Source organism: Acinonyx jubatus, chromosome D1 (genome assembly GCF_027475565.1).
Source record: "Acinonyx jubatus isolate Ajub_Pintada_27869175 chromosome D1, VMU_Ajub_asm_v1.0, whole genome shotgun sequence".
Lineage (NCBI taxonomy): Eukaryota > Metazoa > Chordata > Mammalia > Carnivora > Felidae > Acinonyx > Acinonyx jubatus.
The window spans coordinates 50,968,144-50,989,912 of record NC_069390.1 but is presented as its reverse complement, the minus strand read 5'-3'; the positions used below and the strand labels follow the sequence as shown (position 1 = coordinate 50,989,912).

General features: G+C 40.0%; 1 protein-coding gene across 3 annotated transcripts in view; it reads right to left on the bottom strand.

Moving 5' to 3' along the window:
* Positions 1 to 12,544: 12,544 nt before the first annotated feature.
* LOC106989642 (interferon-induced very large GTPase 1-like) overlaps positions 12,545 to 21,769 on the bottom strand; it is a 59,686-nt gene continuing 50,461 nt past the window's right edge. For all 3 annotated transcript variants that reach the window (XM_053203542.1, XM_053203541.1, XM_053203543.1), the window contains one exon: positions 12,545 to 21,602. In XM_053203542.1, the coding sequence (XP_053059517.1) occupies positions 14,305 to 21,600 (7,296 nt within the window). In that variant the 5' untranslated portion in view covers positions 21,601 to 21,602 and the 3' untranslated portion in view covers positions 12,545 to 14,304. The remainder of the gene's footprint in view (positions 21,603 to 21,769) is intronic.

Here is a 21,769-nt window from a genome sequence, read left to right as displayed (position 1 = left end):
AACTTTTCATTTTAATGAGGTCCCAATAGTTCATTTTTGCTTTTGTTTCCCTTGCCTCCAGAGACGTATTGAGTAAGAAGTTGCTGCGGCCAAGATCAAAGAGGTTTTTGCCTGCTTTCTCCTTGAGGATGTTGATAGCATCCTGTCTTACATTTAGGTCTTTCATCCATTTTGAGTTTATTTTTGTGTATGGTGTAAGAAAGTGGTCCAGGTTCATTTTTCTGCATGTCACTGTCCAGTTTTCCCGGCACCACTTGATGAAGAGACTGTCTTTATTCCAATGGATATTCTTTCCTGCTTTGTCAAAGATTAGTTGGCCATACGTTTGTGGGTCCATTTCTGGGTTCTCTATTCTGTTCCATTGATCTGAGTGTCTGTTTTTGTGCCAGTACCATACTTTTTTTTTATATTCTTATAATCAGTAAATTCTCTTTTTTTTCACATTTTATTTTATTTTTTTTCAGTATATGAAATTTATTGTCAAATTGGTTTCTATACAACACCCAGTGCTCATCCCAAAAGGTGCCCTCCTCAACACCCATCACCCACCCTCCCCTCCCTCCCACCCCCCATCAACCCTCAGTTTGTTCTGTTTTTAAGAGTCTCTTATGCTTTGGATCTCTCCCACTCTAACCTCTTTTTTTTTTCCTTCCTCTCCCCCATGGGCTTCTGTTAAGTTTCTCAGGATCCATATAAGAGTGAAAACATATGGTATCTGTCTCTGTCTCTGTATGGCTTATTTCACTTAGCATAACACTTTCCTGTTCCACCCACGTTGCTACAAAGGGCCATATTTCATTCTTTCTCATTGCCACGTAGGACTCCATCTAACCTCTTTTTTTTTTTCCTTCCTCTCCCCCATAGGCTTCTGTTAAGTTTCTCAGGATCCATATAAGAGTGAAAACATATAGTATCTGTCTCTGTCTCTATGGCTTATTTCACTTAGCATAACACTTTCCTGTTCCACCCACGTTGCTACAAAGGGCCATATTTCATTCTTTCTCATTGCCACGTAGTACTCCATTGTGTATATAAACCACAATTTATTTATCCATTCATCAGGTGATGGACATTTAGGCTCTTTCCATAATTTGGCTATTGTTGAGAGTGCTGATATAAACATTGGGGTACAAGTGCCCCTATGCATCAGTACTTCTGTATCCCTTGGGTAAATTCCTAGCAGTGCTACTGCTGGGTCATAGGGTAGATCTATTTTTAATTTTTTGAGGAACCTCCACACTGTTTTCCAGAGTGGCTGCACCAAGTTGCATTCCCACCAACAGTTCAAGAGGGTTCCCGTTTCTCCACATCCTCTCCAGCATCTATAGTCTCCTGATTTGTTCATTTTGGTCACTCTGACCTGTGTGAGGTGATATCTGAGTGTGGTTTTGATTTGTATTTCCCTGATGAGGAGCGACGTTGAGCATCTTTTCATGTGCCTGTTGGCCATCCGGACGTCTTCTTTAGAGAAGTGTCTATTCATGTTTTCTGCCCATTTCTTCACTGGATTATTTGGTTTTTTGGGTTGGAGTTTGGTGAGCTTTTTATAGATTTTGTATACTAGCCCTTTGTCTGATCTGTCATTTGCAAATATCTTTTCCCATTCCGTTGGTTGCCTTTTAGTTTTGTTGGTTGTTTCCTTTGCTGTGCAGAAGCCTTTTATCTTCATAGGGTCCCAGTAGTTCATTTTTGCTTTTAATTCCCTTCCCTTTGGGGATGTGTGAAGTAAGAGATTGCTATGGCTGAGGTCAGACAGGTTTTTTTTTCCTGCTTTCTCCTCTAGGGTTTTGATGGTTTCCTGTCTCACATTCAGGTCCTTTATCCATTTTGAGTTTATTTTTGTGAATGGTGTGAGAAAGTGGTCTACTTTCAACCTTCTGCACGTTGCTGCCCAGTTCTCCCAGCACCATTTGTTAAAGAGACTGTCTTTTTTCCATTGGATGTTCTTTCCTGCTTTGTCAAAGATGAGTTGGCCATACGTTTGTGGGTCTAGTTCTGGAGTTTCTATTCTATTCCGTTGGTCTATGTGTCTGTTTTTGTGCCAATACCATACTGTCTTGATAATTACAGCTTTGTAATGCAGCTTGAAGTCTGGGATTATGATGCCTCCTGCTTTGGTTTTCTTTTTCAAGATTGCTTTGGCTTTTTGGGGTCTTTTCTGGTTCCATACAAATTTTAGGATTGTTTGTTCTAGCTCCGTGAAGAATACTGGTGTTATTTTGATAGGTATTGCATTGAATATGTAGATTGCTTTGGGTAGTATTGATTGCTTTGGGCAGTATTTGTTCTTCCAATCCAGGAGCGTGGAATATTTTTCCATGTTTTTGTGTCTTCTTCTATTTCTTTCATAAGCTTTCTACATAGTTTTCAGTGTCTAGATTTTTCACCTCTTTGGTTAGATTTATTCCTAGGTATTTAATGGTTTTTGGTGCAATTGTAAATGGGACTGATTCCTTGATTTCTCTTTCTGTTGCTTCGTTGTTGGTGTGTGGGAATGCAAACGATTTCTGTGCATTGATTTTATATCCTGCAACTGTGCTGAATTCATGAATCAGTTCTAGCAGTTTTCTGGTGGAATCTTTTGGGTTTTCCATATAGAGTATCATGTCATCTGAGAAGAATGAAAGTTTGACTTCCTCCTGGCTGATGTGGATGCCTTTTATTTCTTTGTGTGTCTGACTGCTGAGGTTAAGACTTCCAATACTATGTTGAATAACAGTGGCAAGAGTGGACCTCCCTGTCTTGTTCCTGACCTTAGGGGGAAAGTTCTCTGTTTTTCCCCATTGAGGATGATATTAGGGTTGGGTCTTACATATATGGCTTATATGATCTCGAGGTACGATCCTTCTATGCCTACATTCTTGAGGGTTTTTATCAGGAAAGGATGCTGTATTTTGTCAAATGCTTTCTCTGCATCTATTGAGAGGATCATATGGTGCTAATACATACTAAGTAATTCTTGTAGCTCTCTTGGAATGTAATCTCAGTAATCCTTGCAGGTATCCACTGAGATAGCCCATCCCATGTTCCAGGTTCCAGGTTCCAGGTTCTTGACTTTCCCAGTCAGGGCCCTGACCTTAGCAAAACAGACTTGCCCTGGCTGAACATCTCTGGATATCTGTGACTCTAACTGTTAAGTCCTGAGTCTGCGTCTTAAATGTGCTCATTTCTTCCACTGCAGGGGACAATGGCTTCTTTGTAAGCTGCATAAGAGTCCCTTAGACTCTTATACACAGGCTTTAATTATTTGTTAACTACCCCTAATTTCTCATTATTTCTCTGCAGGGTGGCAGTACAACTTTCTAATAACCAGTCAACCTCACTTTCCTATAGGGAGTGTTCTCTCCATATTTTTTAAATATCTGAATTGTCACACTGATAACAATGTTATGAAATTGCCACTGGTAAATTATTTAGCAATTTGGTTGCCATCTTATGTGAGGGACTGTGCTTTACATTCTACTCAAGTTGGGTCCTCCTTGTCAGCTTGGTGGTCAGTGAGCCAGTTTCTAAACTCTATTTTATTTCCCATTTCTGGGACCATTTCAGTACCATCTCTGTAACTTTGAGCTATTCAAGAAACATACACTGAAATAAGATTAGACATATCAGAGATTTAATGAGAGACATGCATATGAAGGATAAAGTGGTGGGAGCAAGTGTCTATCAGTGAGCACCGTGGGATCATAATGCTAGTCTAACATCAGTAAAGGAGAGGGGGAAGAAGGATAAGGTAGGAAAAGTTTCAGATTACAGCACACTTCTGGCAAACTCTCAGGTCCTGAGCAAAGATCGCTTGCTGGAGGAGCTTTGCAGTGGGTGGGAACAGTCCAGCTCTAATAATCCCATCATGCTCAGTCATTGGCTGGGGGTAGCCCACATCTGAACACCATTTGTGACTTTGGTATGAGCACCATAGTGGATCCAAAAGGGTAGCACCTTGAAGCTGTCCTTTAGCAGGTTCTTTTGAAGGAGAACTAAGTGGTGCACCTCTATGGCAGCAGTAGGATGCAACATTGGATAAGAAGCAGGTATATATGTGTTTTGTTTTGTTTCTGTTTTTGCAGTCAGGCATTGGGTGAGAGGAAGTACAAATGGAAGATAATGGGAGCAGAAATGAAAGCAAAATTAATTACTAGAGAGCTTATGAGAATAAAGAAGGAAGCTCAGGGAGGTGACCAGGCAGGTTAATCAATAGAAAACTCATAAATTCTTTAACAGGTTGGGATCAAACTCAGCATATTCTACATGGCATTCTTTAGGGGTGCCTAGGTGGCTCAGTGAGTTAAGTGTCCAACTCTTGGTATTGGCTCAGATTGTGATCTCGTGGTCATGAGTTTGAAGTGGTGAGATGGAGCCTGGCATGGGCTCTGTGCTGGGTGAGGAGCCTGCTTAGGAGTTTCTCTCTCCCTCTTTCTCTGCCCCTCCCCCACTTGTGTGGGCATGTGTTCTCTCTCTCTCTCAAAAGTAAATATTTAAAAAAATGGCATTCTTTTTTTTTAACATTTATTTATTTTTGAGAGAGAAAGAGAGAGAGAGGATACAAGCAGAAAGAGAGGAAGACACAGAATCCGAAGCAGGATTCAGGCTCTCAGCTCTCAGCACAGAACCTGACCCGGGTGAAGAGGGGTTCGAACTCACAAGCCCATGAACTGAGCCAAAGTTGGATGCTTAACCGACTGAGCTACTCAGGTACTCCTAAATGGCATTCTTAAATCTGTTCCTTAACGATTCCACAAATCTGTTCCATTTTAGAGGAGTTCTACTTTTTTTTTTCTTTTTCAAATTTTTATTTAAATTCTAGTTAGATAGCATATAATGTAATATTGGTTTCAGGAATAGATTTTTTTTTTAAAGTTTATTTATTTATTTTGAGAGAGAGAGAGAGTGCATGAGTGGGGAAGAGGCAGAGAAAGAGAGAGAAGGAGAGAATCCCAAGCAGGCTCCCCACTGCCAGCACAGAGCCTGATATGGGGCTCCAACTCACAGACTGTGAGATCATAACCTGAGCTAATATCAAGAGTTGGTCGCTTAACTGACTGAGTCACCCAGGAGCCCTGTCCTTCAGGAGTAGATTTTAGTGATTCAACATTACGTATAATACCCAGTGCTCATCATAACAGGTGCTCTCCTTAGTACCCATCACCCATTTAGCCCATCCCCACTTACCTTCCTCCATCAACCCTCAGTTTGTTCTCTATTGTTAAGAGTCTCTTATGGTTTGTTTCCTTCTCTCCTTTCCCCCCACTTCCCATATGTTCATCTGTTTTGTTTCTTAAATTCCACATATGAGTGAAATCATAAGGTATTTGTCTTTCTCTGATTGACGTATTTCGCTTAGCATAATATACTCTAGCTCCAACCACATCATTGCAAATGGCAAGATTTCATTGTTTTTGATGCCTGAATAGTATTTCACTGTATATATATTCCACATTTTTTAATGTTGTTTTTTTTTTTGAGAAAGAATTTGCAAGTGTGGGGAGGGGCAGAGAGAGAGAGAGAGACAGGGAGAGAAAGAACATCAAGTAGGCTCCATGTTCAGTGCAGAGGCCCAACACAGGGCTTGATCTCATGACAGTGGGATCATGACCTAAACTGAAATCAAAAGTCTGATGCTTAACCGACTGAGCCACCCAGATGCCCCAATATACCATATCTTCTTTATCCATTCATCAGTCAATGGATATTTGGGCTCTTTCCATAGTTTGGCTATTGTTGATAATGCTGCTGTAAACATTGGGGTGCATGTACCCCTTCGAATCTGTAGTTTTGTATCCTGTCCTTTTGCATACTTAGTAGTGCGACTGCTGGATTGTAGGGTAGTTCCATTTTTAACTTATTGAGGGACCTCCATACTGTTTTCCAGAGAGGCCGCACCAGTTTGCATTCCCACCAACAGTGTTAAGAGGGTTCCCGCTTCCCCGCATCCTAACCAACACCTGTTGTTTTCTGTGTTCTTAATTTTAGCCATTCTGACAGGTGTGAGGTGGTGTCTCATCATGATTTTCATTTGTATTTCCCTGATGATGAGTGATGTTGGGCATCTTTTCATGTGCCTGCTAGCCACCTGTATGATTTTTTTTTTTTTTGAAAAATGTCTATTGATGTCTTCTGCCCATTTCTTAACGGGGTATTTTGTGTTTTTTGAGTGTTGAGTTTGATAAGTTCTTTATAGATTTTGGATACTAACCCTTTATCAGATATGTCATTGCAAATATCTTCTCCCATTCTGTAGGTTGCTTTTTAATTTTGTAGATTGTTTCCTTCACTGTGCTGAAACTTTATCTTGATGAAGTCCCAATAGTTCATGTTTGCTTTGTTTCCCTTGCCTCTGGCAATGTGTCTAGTAAGAAGTTGCTGTGTGTGAGGTGAAAGAGGTTGCTGCCTGTGTTTGAAGAGGTTTGCTTCTAAAATGGCAGTGTGAGGAACTTCATGGATCCATTTCTCAGTGAAATAGTATAGCTGGTGAAATTTATTTAAAAAATCAACCAATGATAAGTTTCTGGGAATTATGTTAAGGCCATACAGCAAATGAAGGAAATTTTATTCAGGAAACTCTATTAAAAGTTGGTAAGAACAGCAAAAGAGTCTGTGGCATGATCCATGACCCACTCTTCCTTCCACTGTAAGCAGATGTGGATGAGAAGATGGGGTTCCCTCTTCCTTCAGCTCCCAGTGAAGAGGTGTAGGATATTTTACTGGGAGGGGCAGGTGGCCAGCATTTTTCATCCCCTCCAACTTCGAGTTGTAGAGGCTAATTTGTAAGAGAGTGCTGCTGAGAAATTGGGGCTCCCTTCTTCCACCTAGCCCCACCCATAGGTGTGGGGTTTCTACCACAGGGATGGCAGGCTGAATATATTGGGACCTCAGCTCACTTGTAGGGAATGTGTTCTATGCTGGGAAGGGCAAGCCAAGAAGGCTGAAGGCTGCTGCCCTTACTCAGTGCCTATGGAGTAGCTCAGAGATTTTTAGGTGAATAGGCAGTTCATAAGAACAGAGAACCCTGAAGCTCTCCCCTAAAGAATTGACTTTATTTAAAAGAGTGTGAGGGGAAGTTAAGACCTAAGGGTGCTTCTGAAAACAATGGAGATTTTGGTGGTAAGAGTTAAGGGGAGGCTAATAACTCTATGACAGTAACATGCTAAACTATAGGCCAGGTAGTTTGCCAAAGAGAATTAGGGAAAGAGACAGGAAGACTCACCCTGGGGTCAGGAGAAAACCCTCAAAGATTGGCCTTAAAAACTAACCCTGCTCACAGTTTATTGGAGCAGACTGTGAAACCTCTTACGCCCTAGGGCACTGTTGAAAAGAATGGAACCATCAGAGAGGAATTAGTGGAGTCCAGGTGGGTGTCATATTGAAGGTGGTGGTAAACTGAACAGATCAGAGAAAGAGACAAATAGAATCCTGCTAAAACCAGTCACCCCAGGGTGATTGTGTTTATCACTGGCTGCATTCTCTGAGGAAGAACATCAGAGGCATAAGACTGCAAAAGAGGCAGAATGGGGGGAGGAGAATAGAGAATCCACTTCATTAAAACAGTCCAGCCAGTCACTAAGCACACAAATAATAACAAGACCCATAAAGGGGACCAATATCCACCTTGCTATAATATATTACCTAAAATGTCTACTTGGCAACAAAAAATTACAAGATGTTAAAAGAAATAGGAAAGTATGACTCATACAACAGAAAAAAAAAAAGCAGACAACAGAAACTGCCTATGAGAGCAATCAGATATTAGAATTAGAGTAGAAGACTTCAAAGTAGCCATTATAAAATGTTCAAAGAATTAAATAAAAGCAGGATTAGAGAAGTAAATATGATGACAATGTCACATCAAATAAAGAATATCAATAAAAAGAAATATAAAAACCCATGGAAATTCTAGAGTTTAAAAAGTACAGTAGAACAATCCACCCCCTCCCCTCCATCCATGCTTTTGCTTTCTGTGGTTTCAGTTACCCATGGTCAACTGTGTCTGGCAGCAGATGATCCTCTTTCTGATACATCAAAAGAAGGTCAGTAGTAGCCTAGTGCTGCATTACAATGTCTATGTCATTCACCTTACTACATCTGATCACGTTGGCATTTTATCATCTCACGTTATCACAAGAAGAAAGAGGTAAGTGCAGTATAATAAGATATTGAGAGAGAGACCACATTCACATAACTTTTTACTAATTGCTCTATTTTATTATTAGTTATTGGTAATTTCTTACTGTGCCTAATTTATAAATTAAACTATCATAGGTGTGTATGTATCTGAGAAAACATAGTATATATAGAATTTGGACTATTTGTGGTGTCAGGCATCCACTGGAGGGCTTGGAATGTATCCCTTGTGGATAAGGTAGGGGACAAATATAGCTGAAATGAAAAATTCACTAGAGGAGCTCAACAGTAGATATGAACCAGCAGAAGAAAGAACTAGCAAATTTAAAGGTAGACTGATAGAGATTATGCAAGTATGTATAATCTGAGAACAGAGAATAAAAGAATGAAGAAATGTGAACCGAAACTCAGGAAAATGTGGGACACATTAAGCATGCCAACACATACATAATGTAAGTACCAGAAGGAAAGGAGAGAGAGAGAGAGAGAGAGAGAGGGAGGTGTGCAAAAAAATATTTGAAGAAGTATGGCTAAAAACTTTTCAAATTTATTTATAAATATTAATTTGCATGTCCAAATGCTGAAAACTAAAAAGGAGGAGAAAATTTTGAAGGCAGCAAGAGGAAATGGACTTATCTTGTATAAGGGAACCCTAATAAGATTAATAGTCAACTTCTCACCAGAACCAGGAGGCCAGGAGGCAGTGGGATGGTATGTTCAAAGTGCTAGAAGAAAACAAAGGTATTAATCAAGAATCTTATTCCAGAAAAACTGTCTTTAAATAAATGAAGGCAAACTACATTTCCAGGTAAACAAACATGAGAGAATCTGTTGCTAGAAGACACATCTTAAAGAAATACTAAAGGAAGTTCTTTAGGTTGAAAGCAAAGAGCCTGAGAGAGTAATTTGATATCACATGAAAAAACAAATCTGTTCATTTTTTTTTGTTTTATTTATAATTTTGAGAGAGAGAGAGAGGGAGAGAGAGAAAGAGAGGTAGAGAGAGAAGGAGAGCAAGAATCCCAAACAGGCTCCACACTGTCAGTGCAGAGGCCGACGTGGGGCTCAAACTCACAAACCATAAGATCATGACCTGAACCGAAATGAAGAGTCAGACGCTTAACTGATTGAGCCACCCAGGCACCCCAACTCTGTTCATTTTAAAACAGATTGATTCATTTATTTATCCATTCAGCAATATTTATTGTGTACCTTTATTGAACTAAGTATACATTGTGCTAGGTGCCAAGGGTGTCACAGTTAACAAAAGAGATCTCTTGCTCTTATGGACCTTATATTCTAGACAATAAATGAAATATCAAATGAGTATATGATAGAGTCCAGAAGATGGTAAGTTTAAAAACAAAAAAGTCATACATAAGGACCTGGATGCCAGAGGTAAGGTAGGGGTGCAGACTGTTTTATTAATTAGGGTGGTCTAGGAAAGGTGTCATTCATAAGATGAAATACGAGCAAAGACTTAGAAGTATTTGGGAGCATAAGGGAGTTTTCACATTGGATATCTGGGGGAAGAATATTCCTTCAGGTAGAGGTAAGACCTACAGCTAAGGTCCGAACAATGAATGTTTTGGAATAGCAAGTAGTATGGTTGGAGTGAGTGACCAAAGAGGATAGAAGTAGGAGAGTAGATCAGACCAGTAACCAGGAGCCTTGATGACTCTTGTGACTTTGGCTTTCACACTGAATGAGAAATGGAGCTATTTCAGGGTTTTGAGCAAAGGATTGAAATGATCTAGCATAAATTCTTAAGAGAGCTTTCTGACTGCCTTCTGGAGAATAGGCTATAGATATGGCAATCTGTTAGCAGGCTGTTGAGCCTCAGTGCTTGCAGTGGAGTGGTGATAAGTGGTTAGATCTTGATATATTTTGAAAGTAGATCCCACAGGATTTACCAATGAATGAGAGGGGTGAGATGAATTATGGATGAATCAGAGTATTTTTTGGCCTGGGGGACTGACACAATGAATTTCCCTTTAAATGAGATGAGGAAGGCTGTGGGTAGAGCAGGTTTCAGGTGAGGGGAGATTTAAAGTCCAGTTTTGAGCGTGTTACACCTGAGATGTCTTTAAGACTTCCAAGTGGAGGTGTTGAATAGGCAAGTGTTTGACATTTGGAAAGAGGTATTGGTGAGACATATGTATTAGGAATCGTCAATGTATGGGTGCTCTTTAATGCCTTGGGGACAGGTGACACATTAAGAGGGAGAGAGAGTCTAGATATAGAAGGAAGACCAAAGATTGAGCCCTCAGAGTATGCTAGCATTGAGAGTTCTAATAGTAGAGGAAGAACCGGTAAAGCAGAGTGACTGGAGGAGGAAAACAAGGGTGCAGTATTCTCAAATCCTAGTGGAGAAAGTGTTTCAGGGAGGTGAGAGTGATAAAATGATGTTGGTAGGTCAAGTAAGATTATTGAAAGTAAAAAAGAAAAGTGGATTTAACAAAGCAGAGGCCATTGGTGACCTTTGTTTAGTTAATTGAGCTGCATTATCACTGTGTGAAATATTAGAACCATCTTCAGTTTCTTTCTTTTCCTTCCACCTGTCATCACCTTCACCTCCAATATGTAGAAAACTTGTCCATTATATTTAAGAGTCATTATTTATCACCTACACTTGTGGTAAGTACCACTCAAGATACTGAGCATATGGAAATGAGCAAGACATGGACCCTCTTTTTTCAGGAACTTAGAGTTCAGAACAAGTTACAGGCATAACTACATTTTAGTAGAATAGCAATGATAACAATAATGTTAATAATTACTGTAATTCTATTAATGTGACTTATGCTGCTGTTGCTGCTGCTGCTGCTAATGCTACTACTACTGCCACCGAACGTCATTAGAACGTGTACTCTGTGCCAGGCATGTACATTGTCCCAAGTAATCCTCGCACCCCTGTGAGTTGGCACCCTTTTATAGGTGAAGAAAATAAAGCAGCGACAGGTTGAGGAACTCATTCGAGATCACACAGCCAGGAAATTGTGTAGGCCCTATGTAAAAGCAAGCTGACACTCCCTAACTCTTAAAACTTGACTTAAACCTACTTATTTATTCCCTCACCTTAAATTGCCTTTCCCTCATTGCTTCCCCTTATTCATTTTTACTGGGATAAGTTTTGTAATTAGTCACTTTTATGTCAGTCTATGTGTTAGGCCTGCTTCTGAGGAATTTAAGACATATTATTTTCACATTGCTAAACAATTTTGGCAGTGACTCCTCTAAGTTTTTGACTGGTTGATTAGTATTTGAAATCATTGTAACTACTCATAAAGTATCAAAGGACATTGATATCTTGAGATGCATTTTGAGCTATAAGTGATAATCGCATTTATTGAGAACTTACTATGTTCTAATTATGATTTCCCAAGGAGTCCTTGTTAAATATTCCTGCCAATGAACCTTAGTCACATGAGGCTATCTTAACCTATCAATGTGATTCTAACAAAATGTTACGCAAAAGCAAAGGAAGAAGGAACCTGAGAGAGGGAGTATAACATAATAATTACTTATAGGGTACTTACTATGTATATGCCATTGTCCTAAATGCTTTATATACAGCAATCCATTTATTTCTCTCAACAACTGCATGAGAAATGTACTATTTTACAGATAGGGCACTTGAGCACAGAGAAGTTAAATTACATGCCCAAGGCCTCACAGGTACCACTGCTACAAAGATAGCAGTATTAGTAATTATCATGATAATATCAATGGTGATACACACACTTTCCTTCCCTTCCTTGTTCACTCATGTACCACAACACTCCCACACCTTACTAAAGGGTTTAAAATGGTTCAAGGGAATTATTTTGAGGCAAGGGAAAAAATAAAAATTGTATGATTCATGTGTCTTTTCTTATAGTCCAAGGGAAGAATCTGCCAGAACTTTAGGGGGTGAATTTTTAGACACACACTGTCTTGGTTTGGGCTGCTGAAACAAAATAATCATAGACTGTGTATCTTAGAAAACAGAAATTTATTTCTCAGTTCTGGAGCACCTAAGATCAGCGTGCTACCTGGTTAGATTTGTGGTAAGCAATCTTCCTGGCTTGCAGATGGCTGCCTTCTCACTGTGGGCTTACATAGCCTTTCCTTGGTTCATGGCATGGGGAGAGAGGGTCTGTCTGGTGTCTCTTCTTCTAAGGGCACTAATCCCATCATGAGGGCCTTGCTCTCAATAAGTTATTTTACTCTAATAATCTCCCAAGGAAGAATCTCTCACTATAATCTCTTTAATCTTGACTCCACCTTCATGGCAGCTTTACACTCTCCATTACTATCCTAGAAAACTCCATTCCTATACAGTCATCTTTTCTCTATCCCAATTTACTTCTTGCCAGTTTATTTGGGATCTCTTGAGCATAGTATCTGTATCTCATTGAATAATCATACTGCTTAAATGCCTGAGGAATTTGTCAAAGATCTTCTTTATTTATACACAATTTTGGCTTGAAAATCAAAGTTAATACATGATATGTAATACTTCTTAAAGGTGATTTTGGATTCATTAAACAAATACAAAAAGCATTCAGCAAATGTTAACTGAACATTGCAATTTTTGAGGATACAGTGATTTGCAAGACAGGAACCATGCAGGGATTCTGTTTCCATCACCGTTTCAGCTTAATCATATTGGTAGGTCCTTCCAATTCTTAATGAGATTATTTTCCAGAGAACAAAAGGAAAATTGTGCTGTTCAAGAATACCTGTTTCCTTTATCCTTTATAATTTTTCTGTTCCAGGACTTCTTTTGGAGACATGGGTCATTTTACCTGAAACTGATAGTATTCTGGAAAACTTTTCGAGTAATAAAACAGCAGAGTCATTACTCCTATCTCCTAACTTTAAAGATTCCAGTCCTTTGACTATGGTTCCCTGTGCTGTTTGTTTTTCACTGGCTATGGAGGGGTTGATAGTGTGTCTTAAATAGAAGCCAATGGATGCCCTTATGTCCGACATAAATTTTCTTCTTTATATCAGGATTCCTTTAGATCATCAGCTTTGAGAACCTAGTGTAAGTCATTGTTTTAGAAGGTGTAGGTTTGTAGAATGGCTATTTCTTTCCCCTCTCACGTCCTTGATTAGCTTCAGAGTGATTGTCATTTTTATTCTGATCGTGACCCTATGACTTAAACAGTATGAAAAGTTACTTATCACCTAATGTGGAGATAAGTATTTCCTTATACTTGAATGTATAAAAAGAATTGCTTATTAAAATATTAGAACCTAAAAAACTGTATAGTTTTTGATATTTTATTCTTAAAGGAATAGTTGATATTTTATTCTTAAGGAAATAGTTTTTTTAAAATCATCAATGGCTTAATCAGATTTGACCTTATCCACAGCTTCGGTTAAAATGGCCCTTTTTAGCTGGTCATAAATTATGTTAGCTGGTCATAAATTATGTTCCAAAAGCCAGTTTATTTCAGACTTGTATACAGCACCAAGCTTTGAATACCTAAGCTCTTGTGACCACCCCCCCTTTTCTAACATATATAGGCAAGATGCCAGGGAAGAAGAGGGTGAGGATTAAATGAGAAGAACAGTTATTTGATTTCTGTTTTCTATATTTGCTTGATAACATTTCTTGAATTGATGCATACTTTATTCTGGTAAAGTCTCTGTTTTATTCCTCTCTGGAACAGAATATGCCTAAATATTGCTATGCTTGGGGATCATGAATTTTCCGTGAATGTTTTTCCATTTGAGGATTAGTAACTTTTTCTCACAGTTTCACAGGATTAAAGAAAAAAAGGCTTTTGGTAGCTTCCAGTCAATATTGTATGAAATATCCATATATTTATTTTATAGAAATTTGTAAATTTGTAGTAGTCTGCAATGATTTTGTTTTCCTCCTATGAAAATGACTTTCTCTGAGACTTTATATAACATTATATATTTCAAAATAAAAACATTCTGAATAATAGTTTAAAATGTACAGTAGATATTTTAAATGGATTTTATTTGATTTTATCATATGTTCATATATTTTAGAAATATGTTTTTGAGCCAGAAGGAATTGAGGCAATGAAAATGAAATCTTTTCACAAGACTTAAAGTTAGTTGATTGATTTTTAGATTTTTCATTTGAAAAAAGGAAATAATGAGGATTCTTACTGTGAGGAGGAGGTATTTTAGGATTGTCTGAGTATTGGGGTTCATTGAGTTTTACCATTTTTTCAAGTCATCGAGCACATCCTGCTTTTTTATTTTGTCCCATGCATCAGGGATTTTACCTTTATTTATAAATTTTTTCTGATATTTTTCTTCTAGCTTTACTCTGAAGTGAGAGACAAACCATTTCCAGTATGGCTGGGTAGCTGAGTCTGGGGTGAAGCTCCACTTGGCATACTCCCCTCCTGCCTGTCGATAGTTCTTATATGGGACTTTCCAGTCATCTCTCAAAACCAAGAGAAGATCGCTTGCTACCAAATTAGTACAGCAATCAATGACAAAATTGTCTGTTTTGTAAAAATACCCTCCACTAACAGCGTGAGGACGGTGGAAGGGAACACTGTGGTTTCCTTCATGTCCAGGGATTGTGTTTGTACAAATTGCTCCACACCAGGGACACTGTTTCCAGCAGCCAGAGAGATGTTCAGAGAGCATTTTCTGAACTTCCAGAATCATTTCTTGTTCAGACATATTCAAATAGTTCTCTTCTACTCTCTTCATTGTGGGATCCAAAGCTTCACTCATAGCTTCTTTGAGAAACTCAATATCTTTTATCTCTTGGTGTTCAATGCTTATCAAGTCTTTTCTTGGAAAGATCACATTACTCCCCAGGTGATCACAGAACAAATCCAACCACCCAGACACAGTGCTGCTTTTATCTTTGGCTATTACTGTAGATTTATGAATAGCTGAGAGGATGGCATTCTTGATATCATCTAAAGTTGTTTTTAAAAAAGTCTTTATTTTTTCACTTCCTTTGTCTGAACAATATGTTTTAATATGGTTTTGAATGTAATTCCTAAAAAATGATTCTGAATTATGAAGGTAATCCCAGTAATTATCAAAATTTTCTTCTTCTGCCAGAGAGATGAGAATGTGTTTCTCCAGGTTAGACTTGTTTCCGTTGAATGCTGGGCAGGTAGCTCTCATATCCCCAGCAATTTTGAGGACCATTTGTTCCCATATGGTGGTAGAGACAGCAGGAGTGAGTTTGTGCCACAGAAAATCAACAAATGTTTTGACTGAAGTTGCTTCTTGACAAGATATCTTAAAACTCATGAAGAAATCCTCTTTCTTACTTTCCAGATGGTTTACAGGATCATTTGCTCTCTTGAATGCCCTGTGCATCTTCTTAAAAGTCTCTGATGCTTTTTGGAATAAACACAAAGATAAATCAATTTCATATTTACTTGTAAATGTGTATCTTCCCTCAGTGTTTGCAGATTTCACTTCCTCATCTATTATTCTCAGGACTTCATGGAAATAATTTGGATTGTAATCACACTGTTGTGTCCAAATATTCTTAATAGTTTCAGTATATCTTGAAATAATGTGGTCAGTAGTCTTATCTATGGACATTTTATCATAGCCCTCTAATGTCCTTGTAATTATGTAATATTTCGTGTTCATTTTGACATGTTTGTCATATTTGATTTGAAACTTTTCTCCAGGATTTTCCTTCAGTGTGTCTACAATATTTCTCTCCTTTTTGAAATACTCCAAAAGGATGTTTTCAGAATCCACATCAATGTTAGGCTCTGTGACTGGAGGGAGAGTTGAGGACACAGCATAGACCCATTTTTCCCAAAGTTGATTGAACTTCTCATGTAGCTCTTCCTCACTCAATTCTGTGCCTTTGACAGTTAAAGCCAACCTTCGGCTTTTTTCTAATAATTCCTTTTCATAACCTGACTTTTTGCTGTCCAGTTTTTCTTGACTTTTCTTAAAACTAATAAGTTCATCAGCTTTTTTTTGGCTTTCTAAAATAAGTGCCTCTGTAAGGATCATTAGCTTATTTTCAAAATTTGCTTTCCACTGAACCAGTATTTCACTATCTGGATCTTCATTAAAATATTTTTCAAGTTCTTGCTTGATGGCTTCATATTTTTCTGTGACTGGCGCCTTAAATGTGCTTTTTCTGAATGTCTGGATTTTCCCATTCTGAATCTGGTTGATTAGCTGGTTCTGCAAACCCAGCACATGACTCCTCAGCTCCCAGGTCCAGTAGTTATACATTGTTTCCAATTTGCTCATGGCCATGACTTCTCGTGTGTTCCTGAAACTGAAAATAAAGTTCTCATTCACCAGGGCTCCCCACAAATTTTGGACTCGGAATTTTACATCTGATATCTTCATGATGCTTCCCCTAGATTCCTGTTTGGCTGTGAGAAGAATTCTACTTTTCAGTTCCTGGACATTGTGGCTGTAGCAAGGATTGGGAGGGGCCATTGGAGGATTGCCATCCCAGAGGTGAGCAAAGTAGTAGACATGAGTATTGACATCAAACTTAATGACATCACTAAATCGGGTTACATCTGAATACTGTTCTTGTTCAGCTGCTTTTGCTGCCATTTCATCTAATCTCTGCTCTAGCCGCCTTTGTCCTTCCATAGTTTGGTCTTTAGCTGTAACTTCCCCTACATTCTGATGGACAAAAAGGCAGCTAGGAGAGATTTTTACTTGTTTCATCCTCAGAAAGGCTTGGACAACTATTTGTAGAATATCTTGCATTTCTGATGGATTTTCCCCAAAAATGTTAATCAGAGTCAAGTTTCCAAGTCCAATAACAAAGGTTGCCAACTCATTGTCACGATTCTGGGATTTGCTGCTGAGTTCTGGGGCCCGAAGTCCTTCTGTGTCCACAACAAGCACAAAGTCAAAGCCCAGTTCCTCTGTGAATGTCTCCTCCACCTTCAGGAGCTGCATGTAGGCGCCCCGGGTACACCTCCCAGCACTGACAGTGAACTGCAGCCCAAAAAGGGCATTCAGCAGGGTGGACTTCCCTGAGCTCTGCAGGCCAAGGATAGAGAGAACAAACAGTCGTTTGTCTCCAAGTTTCTCAGAGACCTTGTCAAAAATAGCTGCTACCCACTTTAGAGGCACATATGAAGCATCCCCATCCATCAGCTCAATGGGAAGACCAGATATCATTAGATCTGCAGCAATCTGGGGAAGGGAGAGAAAAAGGTTATCTTTTGTGGAGAACGTTTCTTCCAGAACTTCATAGATCTGGCCTATTTCTCTGAGAAGTTGTTCAATTCCCAAGGTGCAGTCAGTAATCTCTGTAGAAATAGCTTCTATCTCATTTTGCCAGTGTTTCAGGGAGATGTTGTTTGGTGCTTTTTTCTTTTCTGTTTGTACCAGTGACCACAAAGCCTTTTTCTTTTCATTCAGTTTTTCCAAGTGTCCTGCAGTCAGGTTGTCCAAAGACACACTCAGCCATTGTAAGAAGTAGAGTTTGGTACGAGTTTCTGAATGGTTTTGGATAATTTCAAGGACAGATTGCATTAACTCATTGAGAGGAAAGGCTCTGGTCAATTGTTGCTGCCGTATTATTCGTTTTTCTGCCTCAATCTCACTCTTGTGTTGTTCAATGCTCCGATTTCCCTTTTCTCTCAGATGATAGAGTTCTTTGTCCTTTTTACACCAAAGATGCCACAGGTGTCCCTGAAGGGGCAGTAAGTTTTCCTTCATCTGAGATATCTGCATTTCTCCTAATAGGGCCATGAGAACCTCTACCTTTTCTTTGGCTTCCTTGCAGTCTCTCTGGTCTTCATCAATAAGGAATCCTTGCTTACGAGCAATCTGGGCACAGTCCTCTAAGCTAAAAGTAGTGTCAGAGAGCTCTAGCAAATGTCTGATTGTAGTTTTGAGCTCCTCTGTTAATTCTGCCTCATTTCTGTTCCTGATTCCAATTCTCACTTTTTGGCCAGAATTATTGGCTGTGGTTTTTTCTTTGTCATCAAGCAGACAGATCAAAGGTTTTGATAGCTCACACAGGCCACGGATAATGTTTCGGTTTTCTTGATTGCCATCAGAAGTTGCCATGAGGACTACAATGAGAGAAGAGATCTCCTGCAGGAAGGTGAGTTGCTTCTCATGTTCCTTGGCATCTCCATGCAGATTGGTGAAGGTCAGACAGTTGTCAAATCTGTCCTCATCTTCACCCCCAGGACAGAACCAGCAGATTTCCACTACACCCCCCATCAAGAGACAGTCTTTGCTACTCCCTCTGCAATGGCGATGAAAAAAGATATCATGTTTACGTTTACTGAGAATACAGTTCATAATCTGAGATTTGGAAGCGGAGAAGCCATTTCCAACCCTAACAAAGGACACAATGGGGGTAGAGACACGACACATTTGCTGATTCTTGTAATTGTTCTTTGCTGAGTCTTTTGTTGATTTCCTTGCTTGCTGCCAGCTTCTCCTAATTTGACTGAGAGACCAAAGAGAGAATTCAATTTGAGAATTGCAAGGATTAGGTATAAGAAGAGGGAGGGCAAACTGGCAAATGGAAAGTTTGGCCAGAATATATTGTCTAGCAAAATCATCAGCACAGTGAAGAATTGCCATCTGAATATCCATAGGGTGAATGTGGGGTCTGGAATTAGGATCTGAAGGATTAGTGGGACTATCATTGTCTTCAAAAAAATCATCATATGGATCAAAAACCTCATTTTTCTGTTTTGAGGCACTTAGATAGACTTGATTCTCTGTGTTTCCATCATCTTTGAAGACCAGATATCTCAGCCCATAATCCAACATGAGTAGCTTCTGTAGGAAGTAGAAGGGAAGCTCCCGTTCAGAGCTGGGCTGGGTGTTGTACACAGAAGTCTTGTAGATTAGATGGAAATTAGCTCTGCTCATCCTCTTTGGGTAGTAGTGTTCTAGGCCTAGACGCTGGAGCAATTCTAAGAAAGCTCCATTTTCTGTGGCCTCCCATTTGTTGTTTTCATTATCATGTGGTTCATGAGGCAGTTCCTTTTCATGGAAGATACTTTGCAAATGTTTTCTCACTTCATCCATTTGCAATGAAGGGGTGGTGGCCTCATAATTCCCATCAATGAGCAGACTCAAGTCTTTCTCTAGGTTTACCCAATCATGATCTGCTCCAGGTTTGGTGAGGACATCTACAACTTCTTTAGTCAATGATTGTCCCATGTACTGTCTTATAAATGTCAAACGTTGTGTTTTCTCCTTTGGAGAAACAGCTGTAACTCCAACAGTGGCTGTCAGACCTGTGAGCACCAGGAATGCATGAGCCCTGTGGCTGCAAATATTTTTGAGCTCCTGGTATTTATCTTGGGCAGTTTGCATTTCATGCACTAGAAAGTCTAGCTCATCACACCCCAGGAGATACCGAAAAGTCTTGTTTACCACGTGGTAACCTGCGCCAGTTGCAATGGAAAGTAGCAAAAGCTGTATGTCTGGCTGCTCTGTCTCTTGGAGGTAATTCAAGAAGCAGCGAAGAGACAGGCTGACCTCATACGTGGCCTTTCTTTGTGCTTCCTCCACTATTTCTGGGGACTCGGACTTAATCTTCACTTCCATGAAGTCATTTTTGGTTTTTTGAAAGATTTTAATTAATTCAGAAAATTGGGAGATTTTGATATACTCCTGCTCTGACTCTGACCTGAAGATCCACTGCATGATGGAATGAGCCTGAGGAAAGTTTGTCACGCTATAGATGTGAGGATCCAAAAGGCTGCGCAACTGAGATTTAATAAATTTGGTTTCATAAATGGAATACCTTTTGCAAAAGTTGACAGTGTTCACCAGAAAATTCTGCAGATCCCTATCTGTCAGGCATATGTTAATCCAAGTGTCATAACTTTTTAGTTTTTGACTCAACATTTGCATGAAACTTATCAGTTTTTTAAGCTGCTCTTCAGGGTCAGATACCTCCCAGGATTTCACATCCTCTAGGAAAACCCTGGCCTTCTTCACAACACTGAGTAATTCTTCTCCACTCTGGATCTGGGTAGTGAGGCCAGTCAGAGCAGTGTAGCTGTCTTTCAGGCACATAGCTACCTGAAGAGGATGTTGAAAATCACTTCTGTGGCTGGAGAGGATGATGTCCCAGACGGGCACCAGTTGAATTCCCCGGTCAATGACACACCAGGTTCGATTACTGGCAACTAGGCCAGCTTTCCACTGGAAAAGGTCATTTGCTTCTGGTGGGCCACCTGTCTGGGCCACAGATAATTGGATTTTGGTTTGGAGATTTTGGGAGCTTGTGCTCCGAGAGTCTTCTTTTGAATGAGAGTCTGTCACAGCCACGTCTGTAGCAACTTGAATTCCAAAGCCACTGTAGCTGCCCCTTATGTAACTATCCAGGGCCTTGGCTGACTGCTGTTTCACTTCTGCCAGCTGTTCACTTTGGAAACCCTCTGAAATGGCTTTCCACCAGTAGATTCCTCCCAAGTGCAGAGGGCCCTGGTTAGCATGAGAGCCAAACCTGTGGAAGAAGGCTTCACTCCTGGACTTTAGCAAAGGGAGTCTGTCTGAGCCTTCAGACTGACCCAGAAGGTCTTCAATGCATTTTAATTCGTGGAGAGCAGCCTTGGATAACTGGAGCTGATCAGTGGGAAAGTGGCAGGAAGCCAGCGGGATGTAGCTGAACTTGGTTGAGCAAAAATAAGAGTGCTCAGAATGTGATTGTTGGGTTTTCTTAGATTCTGAATGTATGCTGTGATGTACACTCGCTTTCAGGCTAAATCCCCAACCTTCACCTTTGGCTGAGGCAGTTGCACTGAAGCCCAGCTTCTCTATCGTCTGGGTGAATGTGGATTCTGCTTGAGAAGATGTAAATTCTCTTGTTTCCATCCGTGTGCCCTGCTCAGGGCCAAAGAGTGAGAAGTTCTTTGGGACACTGAGTAGCTCCTCTCTATTCTCTATCAAACCCCTTTCATTGCTAGTTTTGTAAATTCCCTGCAGAGCCAACCCTCCAGATGCCCATCTCACCAGCTCTCCATCTGGGAGGTTCTGCCTGTGAGACAATGTCCCCTCCATGAGGTTGAGTTGTTTCTGAATGTTTTCCATGACTTCTTGTAGGGACTTTTGGGGGGGTGGCCAGTATTCTTCAGGAATCCCGATTGCCTGTCTCAGCTCTGCCTGTTTTTTCCTCACTGCTTCTTCCTCTTGCTGCCTCCCTTCTGACAGCAAGTCTCTTAGCTCTTGCAGTGTCTGCTCTGCATACTTATGCATTTTCTTTATCATCTCCACCCGAGACTCCTGTAACTCTGAAAGACTATTTGAGTGTGACATGTTAAGAAGCATCTCCAGGGCTTTTTTCTCCCAGGAATGTCGTGCTTGAGATTTCAGCTTCTGGAGGTCTTTTTCTTCCAGGTGTTGTAAGGCCTGGGCACAAGTCACACCCAGGTGTTCCTGCAACTTGGGCAACCAGTACTCGAGTGCCAGTCCTACTTCTGTCAACATCTCCTGGAGATCATGTGTTCTTTTGCCTCTGAGCAGGGGCTCATCAGGGGTGGACCTTGCTGTGGCCATGGCTGTGGGAAGAAAAGACACTCAGTTAACCTGTGTTATGACCTTAGAAGTCACATAGCCAAAGGGTGAATGTACTAAAGATGCAAGTCTCCAAGGCTTTCTCATTTCCTCCTTTCATTGTTCCAATGAATATATTTTGTTAAAACTACTACTACTACTACTACTACTT